At 45.5% G+C, this 15,167-nt stretch overlaps 1 protein-coding gene across 1 annotated transcript in view; it reads left to right on the forward strand.

Moving 5' to 3' along the window:
• The window catches only part of LOC146802298 (phosphoenolpyruvate carboxykinase [GTP], mitochondrial-like), a 123,543-nt gene extending 110,658 nt beyond the window's left edge, over positions 1 to 12,885 (forward strand). Inside the window, exons 8-10 of the mRNA XM_085621865.1 lie at positions 3,826 to 3,963; positions 5,949 to 6,044; positions 12,105 to 12,885. Of these exons, the coding sequence (XP_085477991.1) occupies positions 3,826 to 3,963; positions 5,949 to 6,044; positions 12,105 to 12,559 (689 nt within the window). The 3' untranslated portion in view covers positions 12,560 to 12,885. The remainder of the gene's footprint in view (positions 1 to 3,825; positions 3,964 to 5,948; positions 6,045 to 12,104) is intronic.
• The last annotated feature ends 2,282 nt before the right edge of the window (positions 12,886 to 15,167 follow it).

A 15,167-nucleotide genomic window follows, 5' to 3' on the forward strand; every position in this document is an offset into this window, starting at 1 on the left:
GCATTAACAAAAATTAAATGCATAAAATGTTAGACAAGTAGCAGGAGACAAAATATGCAAAATGGCCGTGATGCAAACAAAATGAAAACGTGAGAATGACATCTATCCAGGAAATGATGCATGGCTAAAGAGAGAGTTTGGTTATGATTTGACTGATTTATACTTTTTTCAACGCACAATACATATAAGGGTCTCTTGGCAGGGGCTTCGTACTTCCTGGAAATAACATTTCAAAGGAGCCAGAATTACCGGGTTTTCTCTAAAACATATCAAACCAGTCCGGTTCGAGGTTTAGTGCTTCAGTGAACGCTGAACCTCATTTGCCAGATAATCACCGATTGCGAGTAACCCTTCTAAGAAAGGGAAATTACAGGATCCTATTGCACAAGCCATCTGTGTTGTCAGGTTTCACCGGCACAGCGCTTGCGCAGTACCCATGGCAAAACAGCCAGTTTATGTGTGCAGGTCCGTCATGCTCCTTTTCCGAGAAAGACCTAAATAAGCAAATTTGTGTAAATGCATGTTAGTCTGTGTGGACCTGGGGGAACTGGGTTCGAGCCTCGGTAACGACGCTGAACATCCTGTGATTCTGGGCAAATCACTTAATCTCCCTGTGCCTAACAAAACAAGCATTTGCAATGCAATAGGTCTCGCATTTACACACGTTTAAGCTATTGGCATTGTAAATGACAATGCCTTTTAGTTATGTTTTTAAAAATGAAAACAAAAATAAAAGGGATTGTCATTTGCAATGTCAATAGCTCAAACTCGCGTAAATGCGAGACCTATTGCATTGCAAATGCTTGTTTTAGGGCTTGTGCCTTGCCCGAATGTAGCTCTTCACTCGTACCGAGGGCCTCGGGGCGCTAGCTTGTGCCTAGGAGAGCAATTCAGCAGCAGAGTGAACACCCTCGGAAGTCCTCGTGAGAGCAAACCCGACATCTGCACTCACATGCATGCACCCGGAGGCTGCAGGGAGGCGCTATGAATTATAGATCACTCACTATCCCTCAGTGCAGCTGGGGCTTCAGTGGGCGGAAAGTGGTCAGCAGGAAGGGTCGGGCGGAAGAGGGCATCCTTTCTGCGAAGTGCAAAGCTTTAGGGAGCAGTGGTCACCGGGCTTTGTGTTGGCAGCGTTGTGGTGCACTGCACACACTGTGGTATGTTTTAAATCCTGAGCTTGTGCTTCCCCAGACCAAACACTTTTAAAATATACTGCCTATTGTTATGGACGGCATGTGATTCCTACACCTTGTAATCCTCATTGTCTTATGTAACATTTCCCATACGCTGATTTGCACACTTATCATTCACTATCTGTGTATGATGTGTGTGATGTAGAGTGATCTGACATCCTACACGGGTCTGAGTAGTGTAATAAAGCGAATAAAATGAATCTTATGGAGGAGTATGGAGAGAGGAGGGGCATTGTTGGAGGGTGGTAGCGAGGGAACTTGTGACAAAGGAGCTCATTAGAAAGGGGCCACCCAAAAATATTGACGCACATGGCGCCACCAGTGCTAAAGCATTCCCTGCTTGCAAGAAACAGCAGACCACCAGGCCACTATGATTGTCTTTGCATTTCAAAACTGAAAACTTCCATTTGTTTAAAAGCAGCAATTTCCCTAAAGGAAACGGAGCTTCTTTAAAAACAAAATAAACTTTACATTTTTGAAAAACTTCACTGAGATTTTCCGGTTGCCCCATGGACCACTGCCCACTCCACCTGAAGCTGGCACTCCAATTCGCAAAAGGAATGTGGGTTCCAAAGGGGAGCTATCCCCCCAAATTGGGAGTCAGTAATTTAGTCATGGTTGTGGAATGGAATTACGGTTACAAAGCATTGGTTCCTAGGGTCCTGATTGCGATATATAAGGACTCCCTAAACACGTGCCTTGCAATTTGCGATTTGGTGTCCAATTCTAAACCATTCGGAATCGCTAAATGGGTTTAGTGCATTAGAAAAAAGGTTGTAGCTTTCACACGCCCCTTCATTTACTGAATCGGAGACCTTACGAATGCTAAACCCCTTCACACATGTGGGCCATAGTGCCTGAATGTAAAATCTGTGCATTTTAATACAAGTGTGTTATGTTTACCTTGCGGCAGGGTCTCGCTTGTTTCTTTCCACATTTCTGCTAGTTTGAAGTATTAATAAAAACTAATCTCAGTTAAAATATTTGAACAGAAATTATTAAGCCATAATGAGCACCTTTATTATAAGGGTTCATTCACACTATGTAACATGTACGTGTGTTTTAAGACCGTGGCCCTCCGTGCTGATGTGTTTTGTATTACAAGCGTCTGTCTCCGAGGGACCCCAAACGGGACGTGTCACTTCGGGTCGGTTGCCAAGACACCGACAGCACTTTTGTGTGTGTGCAGAGGTGACAGACACTGACAGGCTGCGGATGAGCAACAGGCGAGGGGCCGCGCTGCCCACTCCTACCACCTCCACAGCCCATATATCTCCTGCCTCCATCCTTGTCACGGAAGGGGCTGGCCGCGCTGCAGCCGTGAAATGACTGTCAGAGGCATAAAAGAAACAAGTGTTCCTTAATTCCGAATAGGAACAACAAACAAGCACCCCGTTGTGTTTGCGGGGGATTGGTAGCAGCGGAGAGGCAGATGTGTAACTCATCTCTGCTTGCGAGCAGGCACGCCGGCCGCCACTGGGAGCTAATGGTGCGTGCAGACCCCTGACAAGACAGCCCCTAATTGTGGTCTTTACCTAATCCAGCCAGCCAGGGGGAACATCTGTACCGACAGGGCCTGCAGCGAGCGGCAGGGGAGTGCCTACAATTAAAGGCGGATTGCCCCCAGAGTCAGCGTTTATTCAGAGCAGGCAGCAAGTTTTCGAAAAAAATTGAGATTGCAAAGTCATGACACCAAGCTAGGATGAGGAAAGACGTGATAAAAAAAAGAAACAAGGGTCAAAGCGGCGAAAGTGAAAGTAATCGAGCAGAGCATCAAAGGACTGGGTGAGAAGGGAGGGGGGAATGCAATTAGCAGAGGAGCAGCTGTGCACGTGCATGTGATCTCGTGCACTCAAGGTTTAGGCCAGCGAAAAAACTGTGGGTAGCACTTTGAAAATCCCACATATAAAATGTCTCTTCGAGCCTTTGGCTCCTGAGACCTAACAAGGTTTAGGCCAGCGAAAAAACTGTGGGTAGCACTTTGAAAATCCCACATATAAAATGTCTCTTCGAGCCTTTGGCTCCTGAGACCTAAAAATGAATGTGTGTCCTCATGTAACGTAACTGGTGCTATGTAAAGCGCTCTGATACCTGATTGGATTCGGGTCAAGTTTGCGCTATATAAAACTCTGTTAAAAAAAAAAAAAGAGCTCCTTTCAGGGGGAGTTCCTTGGACTGTCAGATCCAATCTGCACTCTAAAGGATCATTTGTTACACGCCCTCATCCGCTCTCCCTGTCACCGAGCCACCTTTCACACTCCTGGGCGACATGAAACTTTAGCAGACACCGTGGACCGCACAACATCCCAAAAATTAACACGCATTGGCATAGCCAATAGGTCTCGTTTTTGGGACCTTTGTAAGTATTTAGTTATGCAGCACAATATCCTTGGTGCAACAACACCAACTGTTGCATGGCTAAACACTTATAAGGTCCCAAATGCGAGACCTATTGGCTATGCCAATGCTTGTTGGTCATGGAGACCATTCTACTTGCAAGGTGGAGGGGGCGGAGTGTTATCGTCACATAGTCTCAGGGATGCTTGATGTCTTCTTCTCCCCCCCCCTTTTTTTAATACATTTTTGTTTATTTATATTAACCCTCAATCTGTTCCCTTCTGTTTTCCAGGTGACAAGGAGCCATGTGCCCACCCAAACTCCCGTTTCTGTGCTCCCGCAGGGCAATGCCCCATCATGGATGAAGCCTGGGAGTCGCAAGAAGGAGTGCCCATTGAAGCAATCCTCTTTGGGGGCCGGAGACCCAAAGGTAAGTCCAGTTAGTGGTATACATGAGAGAGGGGGGCTAGTGATGCCATCAGCTGCTGATGAAAGGTGATGGAGCACTGCTTGTGGAGGAGGTAGGGTGATATTTATCAGTGAAATAGTAAATTTCATAGGGTTTTCCCCATCTTGTTTAATATACGCATGGTGGGTATTTGATGCCCATAGGCATTCACCATTGTTGATAACCCGAAATACATGAAAGTTGTTGAGAAATATATAGCCACCATTGCTAACACCAGGCTTGGAATTTTATTGATCTTAGCCTTTTTTTTTTTCCTTTTTCCTCGTTTGTACTCTGGGCCTGAGGCTTCACTGCCTGTTTTTAAAATTTTTATTTTACAGAGTTTTATATAGCGCGAACTTGACCCGAATCGGGTATCGAAGCACTCTACATGAGCACCAATTGCATTACATTTTTGTTAGGCAAAGGGAGATTAAGTGATTCGCCCAGAATCACAGGATGTTCAGCGTCATTGCCGAGACTCGAACCCAGTTCCCCAGATTCGAGGTCGACCGCCCTAGCCGTTAGGCCAACTCCTCTCCCCTGGAAACTTTCACCTCCATTTATACCCCAGGCCTTGAGATTTACTGCTCCTAGGTCTTCACCTCCATTACGATCTTCCTCAGGGGGTGTCTATAGAAGATAGTTTTCACCTCCAGTGTTTCTTTTCAGTGCATACTATTATTCAATAAAATGCGGGGTCATGGCGTTTTTTAAATGTCTATTAAAATCTTAGAGGGTATATTCTGCCTATTGCTTTTCCCATCATTTATATCACCATTATACATCCTTCGGGATTAGAATGCACAGCCCACAGCATTTCAGCTCCATTATTACCACCCAGGAGTGGCAGTAGCGGCTCCTGGTGGGAGTGCTGCGGAGCGGTGAGGCGGGGCGGAGGGGGTAGAAAACCACAGAATACGGCCGAACGGAGGTAAGTACATTAATAAATAAATAAAACAAATCACATTGCGCACGCCGCAACGCCAAATGTGCGTAATGTAATTAGTTTTATCTATTTATGTACTTACCTCCATTTGGCCGTATTCCGTGGTTTACTACCCCCTACCCTGCCCCTCCCCCGTCCCGCCGCAGCACTCCCACCAGGAGCCACTACTGAGGAGTGGGAATTTATTACCTGTAGACAGTCACCACAATTATTACCCCGCAGGGCTGGTTATTTAATATCCACAGCCATTCACCCATACATAGCTCCATGGGGGCAGGTATTTACTGCTCATAGCCTCTCTCATCACTTGGCTCTCACTCTCAATACTTGGCTGTTTACTTCAGTAGCTTTTCCCCTCAGTGAATACCCATGTGGGGTGGATCTTTACTTCCCACATGCAAGCCCCACCCCCATATCTTTTCCCACGATCTTCCAATTATGGTTTTATAAATGGGATTTGTGGTGATCTGGTTATCTTGAGGCGCACAACTTATTTAACATGGCCCTCCCTCCATTGTCTCTGTCTCCCATGTCACATCGCACATGAATCAGGTTATGACCTCATCATCTAAACTGCAGAAGTAATCTTTCCATTATTTGTATTCCAAGTCATGTTGTGGGTCCCCTTACCTTGCTGCTTAAAATGATCCCTGTGAATCTCAGGGAAGTCCACCCTGGAGCCTCAGGACCTGTTGAATCTTGCTTTTGGAAATGCCTTAAGTAGTGAAAACCCCTGGGGCACTATTTGGGTATCTGGGAAACATTCAGCAGGTCCCATGATCAGTTTCAGTCTGTGATGACGTCCTCTTGTTATGCACATGCTTCAAACTCAATTTAGCCCAGTTATTAAACGCAGCATATCTGATAGTGACATTTTTATTGTGGAGCAGTAGCTTCGAGGTTTGCTGTGAGGTACCACTTAAAGGTCACCGACTAACTCTCAGGCCTCCCGCCTTACCCCTTAAAACCCCATCAGTTTCTTTACGGTGTTGTGACCTCTGCCATCTTTCACTTCTAGGAGTGCCTTTGGTGTACGAGTCGTTCAGCTGGCGGCACGGGGTGTTTGTCGGTGCCGCTATGCGATCAGAGTCCACGGCAGCAGCTGAACATAAAGGTAAGACCTGTGCCAAACCCAATCTGCATTGGACAGCTGTGGGAATGCCTCCATCAACTTGTTTGGCAGAAGCATGGGGAGAGTCACCCAACATGGGGCCTTTGAGAAGTGGATGCCAAGTGTTAAGTGCCTTTCAAGGTTAGAGGTATGCCAGCCCACTCATTGTGGTCTGAAAGTAGCTTGGCAGAGACCTTACCCAGTGAGGTCTGAGATGCAGGATCCTTGCCCATCATGGCTTCACTGTGAGTAGTAGGGTCTGCCTAGTATTGTGTAAAAAATAAAAAAAAGCAGATCAGCAGCGTTAACCTAAGATGGGGTGTGTGTGTGTTTGACCTCTACGTAACCTGACATGTGTAAGGGCTGTATAGTAGTTACATCCATTACTGGACATGAGCTAGGTCTCTAGATGAGGGACGTACAAGAGGCTGTTGGGCATTTTCAGCATGGTAGGCATACAATCAGTTTTAGAGATGCAGTCGCTCTACAAAGTGGTGGGATTGAATGGTGAAAGGCCAAACCCTTGAGATGCCATGGCTAAAGATAAACCCTTCTGAGGTCATGAGCCTGCAATTCAGGGGTTACTTGCCTGTGTAACCTGTAACGACTGTTAGGATTTCACCAGGCCCTTGCTCCTCATCATGCATTAACTACAGACCACTAGGGTCTATAGAGGCAAATCAACAAACAGTTTAGTATAAACGCTCTCTATTGTCTTTCTCACTGTAGTTTGTCATTTGTACACTTTTTTCTCTCTATTTTTCAAAACTTTACACATATCTAGATTAAGGACAAGATTTTGATTGGGGCTTACATATTACTCCCTTTGAGCTAACAAATGCTACCGACCTATAGAGGCAACACTAGGCAGAAACTCATTGACCAGTACGGAGAACATAGGACTACTTTATTTCATCATGTCAGACTCAACTTTTTAACCTTGGCGAAGGTAGCAAAAAAGTTATAAATAAACTACTGTTTATCTCCAGGTGATCCTCAGTCACCTCTTACAAGCCCTTTCTACATATCGCCTAGGCAACCCATCCACTAAGCGCTCCATCTTTCAAGCCTGTTGGGACTTGCTCAACGAGGAGCAGGACCAGAGGATGAAGCACTCATTCTTAGTGGGTGAGGGTCCTTGTTATCTAAAAGTAAGACCTCCATGAATTTAGGTAGAACACAATTTTCTGCACTACACCCCAAGGGAATTTACACTGCGTTGTTTAGTTATTGTATCTGTCAGGATGTATGGTGGATCAATTGCATTCCTCTCCCACCCCCTTTCTGAGTGTTTGAATAACGATAAACCCAGCCTCATCCTGAAGCAAGGTAAAATGGATACATTTGCGAAGTTAGATGGCATAGCACCGATGGACCCCGGGTTTGGCTGTGTCACAACAATGCAGGTGCAAGCCACCTTGACTCATCAGTCTCTGCAGAATTCATTCAGTGATGATCCAGTTCTCATGCTCATCTCCATAGATCAATATTAGGGAAGTGGGCATGGGTGTGGTGCTCCCCCACCAGGATCGAAGAATACAGTGAATCGAGTCAATGAAGCTCAGGACTGAATATCCAAACTTGAAGTGGTTAAGGAGGTGCAAGCCAACAAGTCTGTATCTTCTAAATAGATGAAGTAGAGGATGCAGCGGGACGAGCCCGCCACATCAGTCTAAAATGCGTGGGCTTCGCAGAGGGTATGAAGGGCAATCATCCCGAAGCCTTCCTAGAGCCAGTGGCGTACTATCTCAGACGGTTGGTTTTCTTGTTTTGAGGTAGAGCCTGATCATTGATCCAAAAGCCTCCTCCAGAGATCACAGTGGGGTAAACTTCAATTGAGTGATATAACCCATTAATAACAGTCATGGCACACTAGACTCCAATGGAGGACTTTGTTGCAGCTGCTTTGTGACGGCATGTAGCTTACATTATGCATGGCAGCACTGCCATGCCTACAACCAATAATACACCTTTTTTTCAAGAGTGCACAGATCCATTTCTAAGTTCTATTTTTTTTATTTTTTTTATTGAATGTGAGAATGGTAACCGAGGTAGACATTTTAGCCACAGGGCTTTCAAAGTACACCCCAATTGGCTAAAGACTAGAGGGAGGGGAGGCAAGGTTTAGCAAACCAACATGTAACGACTTAATGCTTGGGGTTAAAAAAACACTAGTCTTAGCAACACTAGTCTTAGGATGGCCCTACAAAAAGAAACCGAGAAATTCCATTGACTTAACAAAGGTTCCATTGATTCCCCAGCAATATTATGGAAAGCATTTTAATCTGTAGTGAGAGGCAGGGCTGTAGACTACATCTTGAAAATAAAACATGGCAAGCAGGAGGAAATCTGTGCTGCAGAGTTGGTACTCCTTAACGTGGAGGGACTATACAGAAAGCAACGCCACTGAGATGCTCCTGCTTGAGATTAAGAATGGCAAATTGCAGTATCGACAGCTTCTCACAGAAGAGGCCAAAGTCTGTGGTTATTGCCCAAAGCCAGTTTTACGACCAAGATGATAAAACTGTAAACTTATTCTACGGACTGGGGACTAAAAAGGAAAATATACACCATTTCGTATACACCTGAAATACGGAAGGGCAGAGAGTTACAGACCCAGCAGCAACCGGAGCACTGAGTTCTAGCAGGGAGGGCGCTCTCAAATAGTGTTACCCTGAGGCCTCCGTAGCAGATCTTTAACTGAAGAGCCTCACTGACATGACGAGCGACCCTATTGACTACCCCATTACCGAGGAAAAAGGTGACTGGCGCTATTGGGCAAATGTCCTCATAGAAAGCCCTGTGAACTAATGGATTCTCCGTAGAATTAGTAAAGTTACACTCCAGCATACTGGACCATATCTATTGACCACGCACACAGCTGCAAGGGAATTGGGTGAGATACCGCAAGACTCCATTGAGGTGGACATAACCACAGTGCGTAAACCTGAGTGTCCAGTCAACTGCTGCGACAATTTCATTTATGTTGAAGCTATAATATATGTGATGTCACAAAAGTCAATGTATATCACGACTAACAGCACTATAACCATGGCCTGGTACTAGCAGTCCTTCAGATAGACTTTGACAAGACTTTAATAATCTGAAATGGGAGCACATTTTTGCCCTCATATGACTGAATCCAGGCCAGGTCTTCCTTGCATACCATAGCTGCATTGTGGCTGAGACTAGCACTGAGCTTAACCGCCAACCAGATACATTTAGCACCTGTGACAGGAATGGATCAAATTAGAGACCATGCAAAGTGCATGGTCTCTGGTTTGATCCGCTCCTGTTATGATTGCTTAGAGAAGTGAGGGTACCATTTTTATCAGGAGAAGTGTGGAAACGCATGGTGATAGGAACTTGTGGAACACTACACATTCCGGAAGTTTCTCTCAAAAATATGTCAGGGAAATAGGTGATTTTACCCAAAGTTTGGGGTTTCCATGGCATTCTGAGTAAGAAAACTTAGTGGGAGCCATGCAAGTCGCGCCAACCTGGACTCCATTGGGTGTTTAGTTTTCAGAAATGTCTAAATTCAGAACGGTTTCCTGGTTGTTGGCTGACCCAGAGTCCGAATAGTGCTGCCATTCAGCATGGCAAGTGACGGGAAATTGGGATTTAGCTCAATTGTGAAAACCATATGCCAAAACTACGCCTAAAAGAATGCAGATTTCCTTTTGCTTGCCATGGGAATGCTCTGGTCCTCATGGGGGATCAAATAATGTTAGGGGTATATGATGTCAAGACAGCCCCCATCCCATTATTTCTTTAAGAAATATCCCTGGCATCAGTGTGCTTTCTGCCACCTCCCGGGAAAGATTCGGGGCAAATTCTCCAGTCGTCCCCCGGAAAGGGGGACACAAAGACTTCTGGGTAGTCTCCTGGGTTGGAGGCTCATAAGGATGCCAGGGCTTACTGCGGGTAACTCCCGCCTCCATTTACCACCAGACTTCGGGGTGGGGGAGTTCTGCCCCCAATGGGGCCAGTAGGGTATAAACTACTGGGCCCTTTCTGGCTTGTCCTGATTCTTGGGCGAACCGGCCCGATCTCTTCTCTTTTGAGAGGGGGATCACATTGATGGCTTAACCATGGCTCAATCCTTCCTATGGAATAGTCAAGCTGCCAGATTGGAACTGACCTGGTATTGTAAATCGGTCTTTGACAAGGATCCAGGCATGGCAGATTTTATGGCATACTACCAAGCGTTTTACTTAGCAGTCATTACTGACTGTATGTTTGTTACCGTGGAATACTCTGAGCGAGCTTTGGGTGATGAATGGAATAACACCTATACATGACATCTGTGGGGGCTGGGTGGGGTAGGTGTCAGCAGTGATGATCTACCAGCCACTAAGATAGTACTGGTAAGAAGGAGAGACACCTTGCATGCCCTGGGGTGGACAAATAAGCTAACAAGAGAAACCCATCCCTGTGCAGGGATACTCCCAACATAGTGTTGCAGCTGTTGAGGGTTTCCAGGGCTGGGGTGTACTTGACATCTTTATAATAGGGATTGTGGTCAATTGTAAGTCTACAAATTCATTCACAACCGTGAGGAAGGAGTTTGGACTTTTATAGCCCCAGTTCTTCTGCTGCTTACAGCTCCGCCATGCACTAACACTCTACCAAACCATTCTTGAGGAGCTCCCCCAATCCACCCATTAGTGGTGAAACTCACCATGTCTAAACTCACAGATAAAAAGATAATGTGAATGTTTAAAGCAGTGGTGATGCATACGCCAGGCACCTTCTCAGTACTAATAGAGGCATAGGAGGCTTGCGTTGGTCCCTTGGATGTAGTGGAGCGGCTTACTGCACTGATGGCCCCTAGCCCAATAGCCATATCATCAGCCTACAAGCTTATCCAATTTAAATATTCACGCCATGTATACTTCACAAGAATAAGACTCTGGAATATTGGTAGATACTCTCTCGCAACAAACGCCCTCGCCCCTCCCACCCCATCTCCCCCCGCCCAACATGTATGAAATATCAGCGAATGGTGACTTTCATTAGGGGCTTCTGGGATGCAGTGCTGGAGTTACTGACAGCATATTAGGGCACCGAGCAGTCCTCAAGCCCCAGCCCCCCTTGTGCTACTAAACGGTCTAGATTAAATGGATTTAAACAGATGTTGCCTTACTTTTAGGGACCTAGACTTGAAAGACGCTAAAAGGGAGACTGATCGGCACAGGAGGGAGGCGGAAGCTCTAAGCCTGCTTAAGCAGGGATAGACAGGTGCAGAAAGCTAGAAAAAACAATAAATGAGGCTCAGAGCCACCCACAGAAGCACAGCAAATGGTGGGAAACGAACAATATTGAGATGCCTCCAACTAATGCACCCCATTGTGTTTATAAATGTAGTAATTGTTCTTGCTATGTTGCACTTTGTTATATCCAGTTTTATATGCTGTGTATCTAATGTCTGCTCTCTGTGTCTATGGTGTCTGTGAGGTGATGTAGAACCCTGGTGTGCAGTAGATGCCACCAATCAGACGGAGGAGCTCAGAATGGCTAGGCCTGAGCTGATGCCAACATGCTTCTGGTGGGGTGCTATTAAATATAACTTCCCTCAATAAATCAACTTAATGCTACAATTGCTTTGGACTTCTTTACTTAATAACCTACTTCAATCCACTTTTACGTACAGATAGGACTAATGTGCTTGGTACTCGCAAATGGGGGGATGTCACTGTTCCATGCCCCCTGACATTTTCTTCTCCTGTTGATTGGTACATTAATAGCTAGTAAAACAGTTTATTAAACAATGAAGTCTAAGAACTTTGTAACAGCGCCCCCTAAGGAGTCTCGGAGTGGCCCACTCATAATGGTGTTTTTGAGATATATGGTAGCAAACCCACCATGTTATCATTAGGAGAGACACACCGGATGTAGTGTCTTTGAGAGCTTTTTCCTAGTTGGGGTCTGTGAGAGCCACAACTCAAACGGTCTCTAAGAACTATGTGAGTCTGACCCAACATGGTGTCTATAAGGACTTGGCAACGTTACCCAAAATATACAACTGTTTACCGTCTTCCCTTCTTTCTTGTCTCCCAGGGAAAGTCATCATGCATGACCCCTTCGCCATGCGCCCATTCTTTGGATACAACTTTGGCCACTACTTATCACACTGGCTGAGCATGCAGAACCGTCCATCTGTCCACCTTCCCAAGATCTTCCACGTCAACTGGTTCAGAAAGGACTCCGAAAACAACTTCCTGTGGCCCGGCTTTGGGGAGAACTCGCGAGTCCTGGACTGGATCTTCCGTCGTGTGGATGGCGAACCTGGTGCCCGGGTTACACCCATTGGTTATGTGCCTGCAGAAGGAGCACTGGACTTGCAAGGGCTGCCCCCAATTGATACCAATGAGCTCTTCTCCCTACCCAAGGGATTCTGGGAGCAGGAGGTAGGAGAGGTCAGGCACTACCTGACTGAACAGGTGAACCAATACTTGCCTGGTGAGGTAGTTAGTGAGCTGGACGCACTGGAGGAACGGGTGAAGAAGATGTGAGTGTCTGAAGGAAGAAGGTGCAAGTCTTTACTGCCTGGCTGCTCTGTTAGTGAGGGAGTAATGGTTAGACTCCTACAACGGGTGAAACTGTGAAACATTCCATTGTTTACATGATTTTTTAAGGACAAAAATCAGATTATTTTTCAGGGAAGACACACTTCATCATGAACCATAGACAGCTTTCTGTGGGGAGGAAGGGGAGGGAAATAGGGATTGGGTTGGATCTTTCCGGTGTTTTTTGCCTTTTAACTATCTTTGTACAGAAATAAATTGAGGGAAGTGTGTTTTCTGTACTCGTTTAAGAAAAATAAAGAACTATGCTGCGAGTTTGGATTACTAGACTCAAGTCTGTTTGCGAAAAATGTTGGAGGTTTGTTCTTCTGTCCTATTGCAATAACTGGTCACTAAGGAAAATCAGTGTGGCTCATTCATTTAGCAAGGTATCCAAGAGACTAAGGTTATGTTGCACTCCAGTTGAATAACCACATTACTATATTTAGGAGTTTGACTGTTTGGGAGCAGCCACATTGACAAGTAATAAACTCCAGGTCCAGTCAGAACAGCTACTTTTGTAAATACAATATTTCCTATTTACAGGGAGGTTTAATAAGCCAGCTGAAATTAATTTATAGACAAAAACAAAGAAAGGCAATAGGTTCTGATTCCCAGATACGATCCAAGACTTCTGTACAGCGACTGATCACCCGGGGGCTAGATCTAGGCTGACCCTGGTTTCCCCTACGGGAACTGGGCAGGGAAGGTATAGGCTTGTTACACTTGCTGTCCTAAATTGTACTGCATCCCTGCAGTTAGGTTTTGGGGATTCTGGCCTGACAAGTCCTTGTGTCTCTGGTCGGATTGTTGCAGCGCAGAAACCTGCGTAACGGGAATCAAGGCAAAACCCGTACCTAATATCATCCCTTTATCACAGACCAGACATCACGTTAACACATTCACTCATTCAATCACTGGTGGGGCCCATAACACCAACATTCACACTTCACTTCTTACTGTGAAGAAACAGGCTGAATTATGCCTGTCGGCGCAGGGTACGCCTGAAATTTTCTGAGTTCGCCTTCTAAATGTACAGCGACACGGAACACTCTGTTGCCATAGGAACTTCAATTTATTAGCTGCAGCTAGGTACAGTTGTCCTAGAAGTACATCAGTGGTAGGTTCTCAGGAGACTGCCACTTCAATCCGTGGCTCACAGTCTTTTATAGCGCTTGAATCCCCTAAAGCAACAACCTCCTCAATGTGCAATAAAAACGAACAAATCATCCACTAGCAAACATTCTTTGTACAAGATACAGGATAATAGGTATTAGAAATTCCTTCCCTAGGGCCGTGTTCTCTACCTGACCCTATAGGCCAGGTGGCATGAGCATTCCTAAGTTAAATTAGTGTTTGCGTGTTGCAGGTGGTGATTTGTAAAACAATTGGAGAGGCAGAGAAAGATCACCAAGGGTCAATAGATGGTTATCACGGGAATTAGTTGCTTCGAGCCGGGTCTCAGAATGTACTTTGCTCAGAGAGACAGGAAAAGGTCGTTTAACATGTTACAGTACAGAGTATGAAAGAAACGCTACGAAGGTTGTCGGTGCCTGAGTGAGGGCAACATCGCAATGGTGTCAATACGCAAGATGGAGCCGTAATCAAATTTCCTCAGACCCTCCTTTTGCCATTACTCAGGCAAAAACACTGAGGCTGTTGTTAATCAGAATCGACTTCAATAGCCATGAAATCTACAAGCTGTTGTTGCAGCATTATCTTCGTGTTGTCTGCTTTCTGAGATACCGGATTTGGAACACACAGGGTGGCGCAGAGCCCGCATATAGCGGGACCACATTGTAGGCAAAGGCAACATGAGAAGAGAATAGCCAAAGTTGCTCCGACAAAGGTAAGAATCTTCCATCCCCATGTAGACAGAAGTCCCCAAAACCATCCCATCAGAGACCAATTCCCTTCATCCTGGTGAACTGACTCAGCGATCTTATGTAGTCTAGAGATGGCTTGGTATACTGTAGGGGCGTTGTCTGGAATATAAATACAACAGCTAGATCCGATCAATTTGCATACGCCCCCATGGTCAGCAAGAATAATATCTAATACCATCCTGTTCTGAAGCGTGACAAGGCGGTCAGCTACGAGTTCTGCAGTGAGATTACACAAAGCTCCAGCTGTTTCATTGACAATGGCTTCTACAACTCGGATTAGTTGTCTTATGTCTCTACTGTTGGCTATTGGACCCCAGAATGGAAGAAGTCCTTTCAAGACATCCCCGACTTCTTGTCCTGACGTATCCTGGTCTGACGCCACCCTTCTTTTCTGTAAATGATGCTTGGCATCTGCTATATATGTAGGGGGCAACAACCAAGCGATATAACAAGTGCCTCTCCAATTACCAGGTAGAGCAGTGTAAGCCTTATTTCCACACACGAAGTATGTATTACGTGAGGGAACCATGCAAGGCCAATCTGTCCCATTCAAGGTCACAATAGGTTGGCATTTGCTTGTACCTTTATATTCTAACCCTCCTTTCCTAATACAGAATGGTGCTTGTCCAGGTACCACTAGAAAAGTTTGTCCTTTTCGAGAGGTTTTATTA

This window comes from Triturus cristatus, chromosome 8 (assembly GCF_964204655.1).
Source record: "Triturus cristatus chromosome 8, aTriCri1.1, whole genome shotgun sequence".
NCBI lineage: Eukaryota > Metazoa > Chordata > Amphibia > Caudata > Salamandridae > Triturus > Triturus cristatus.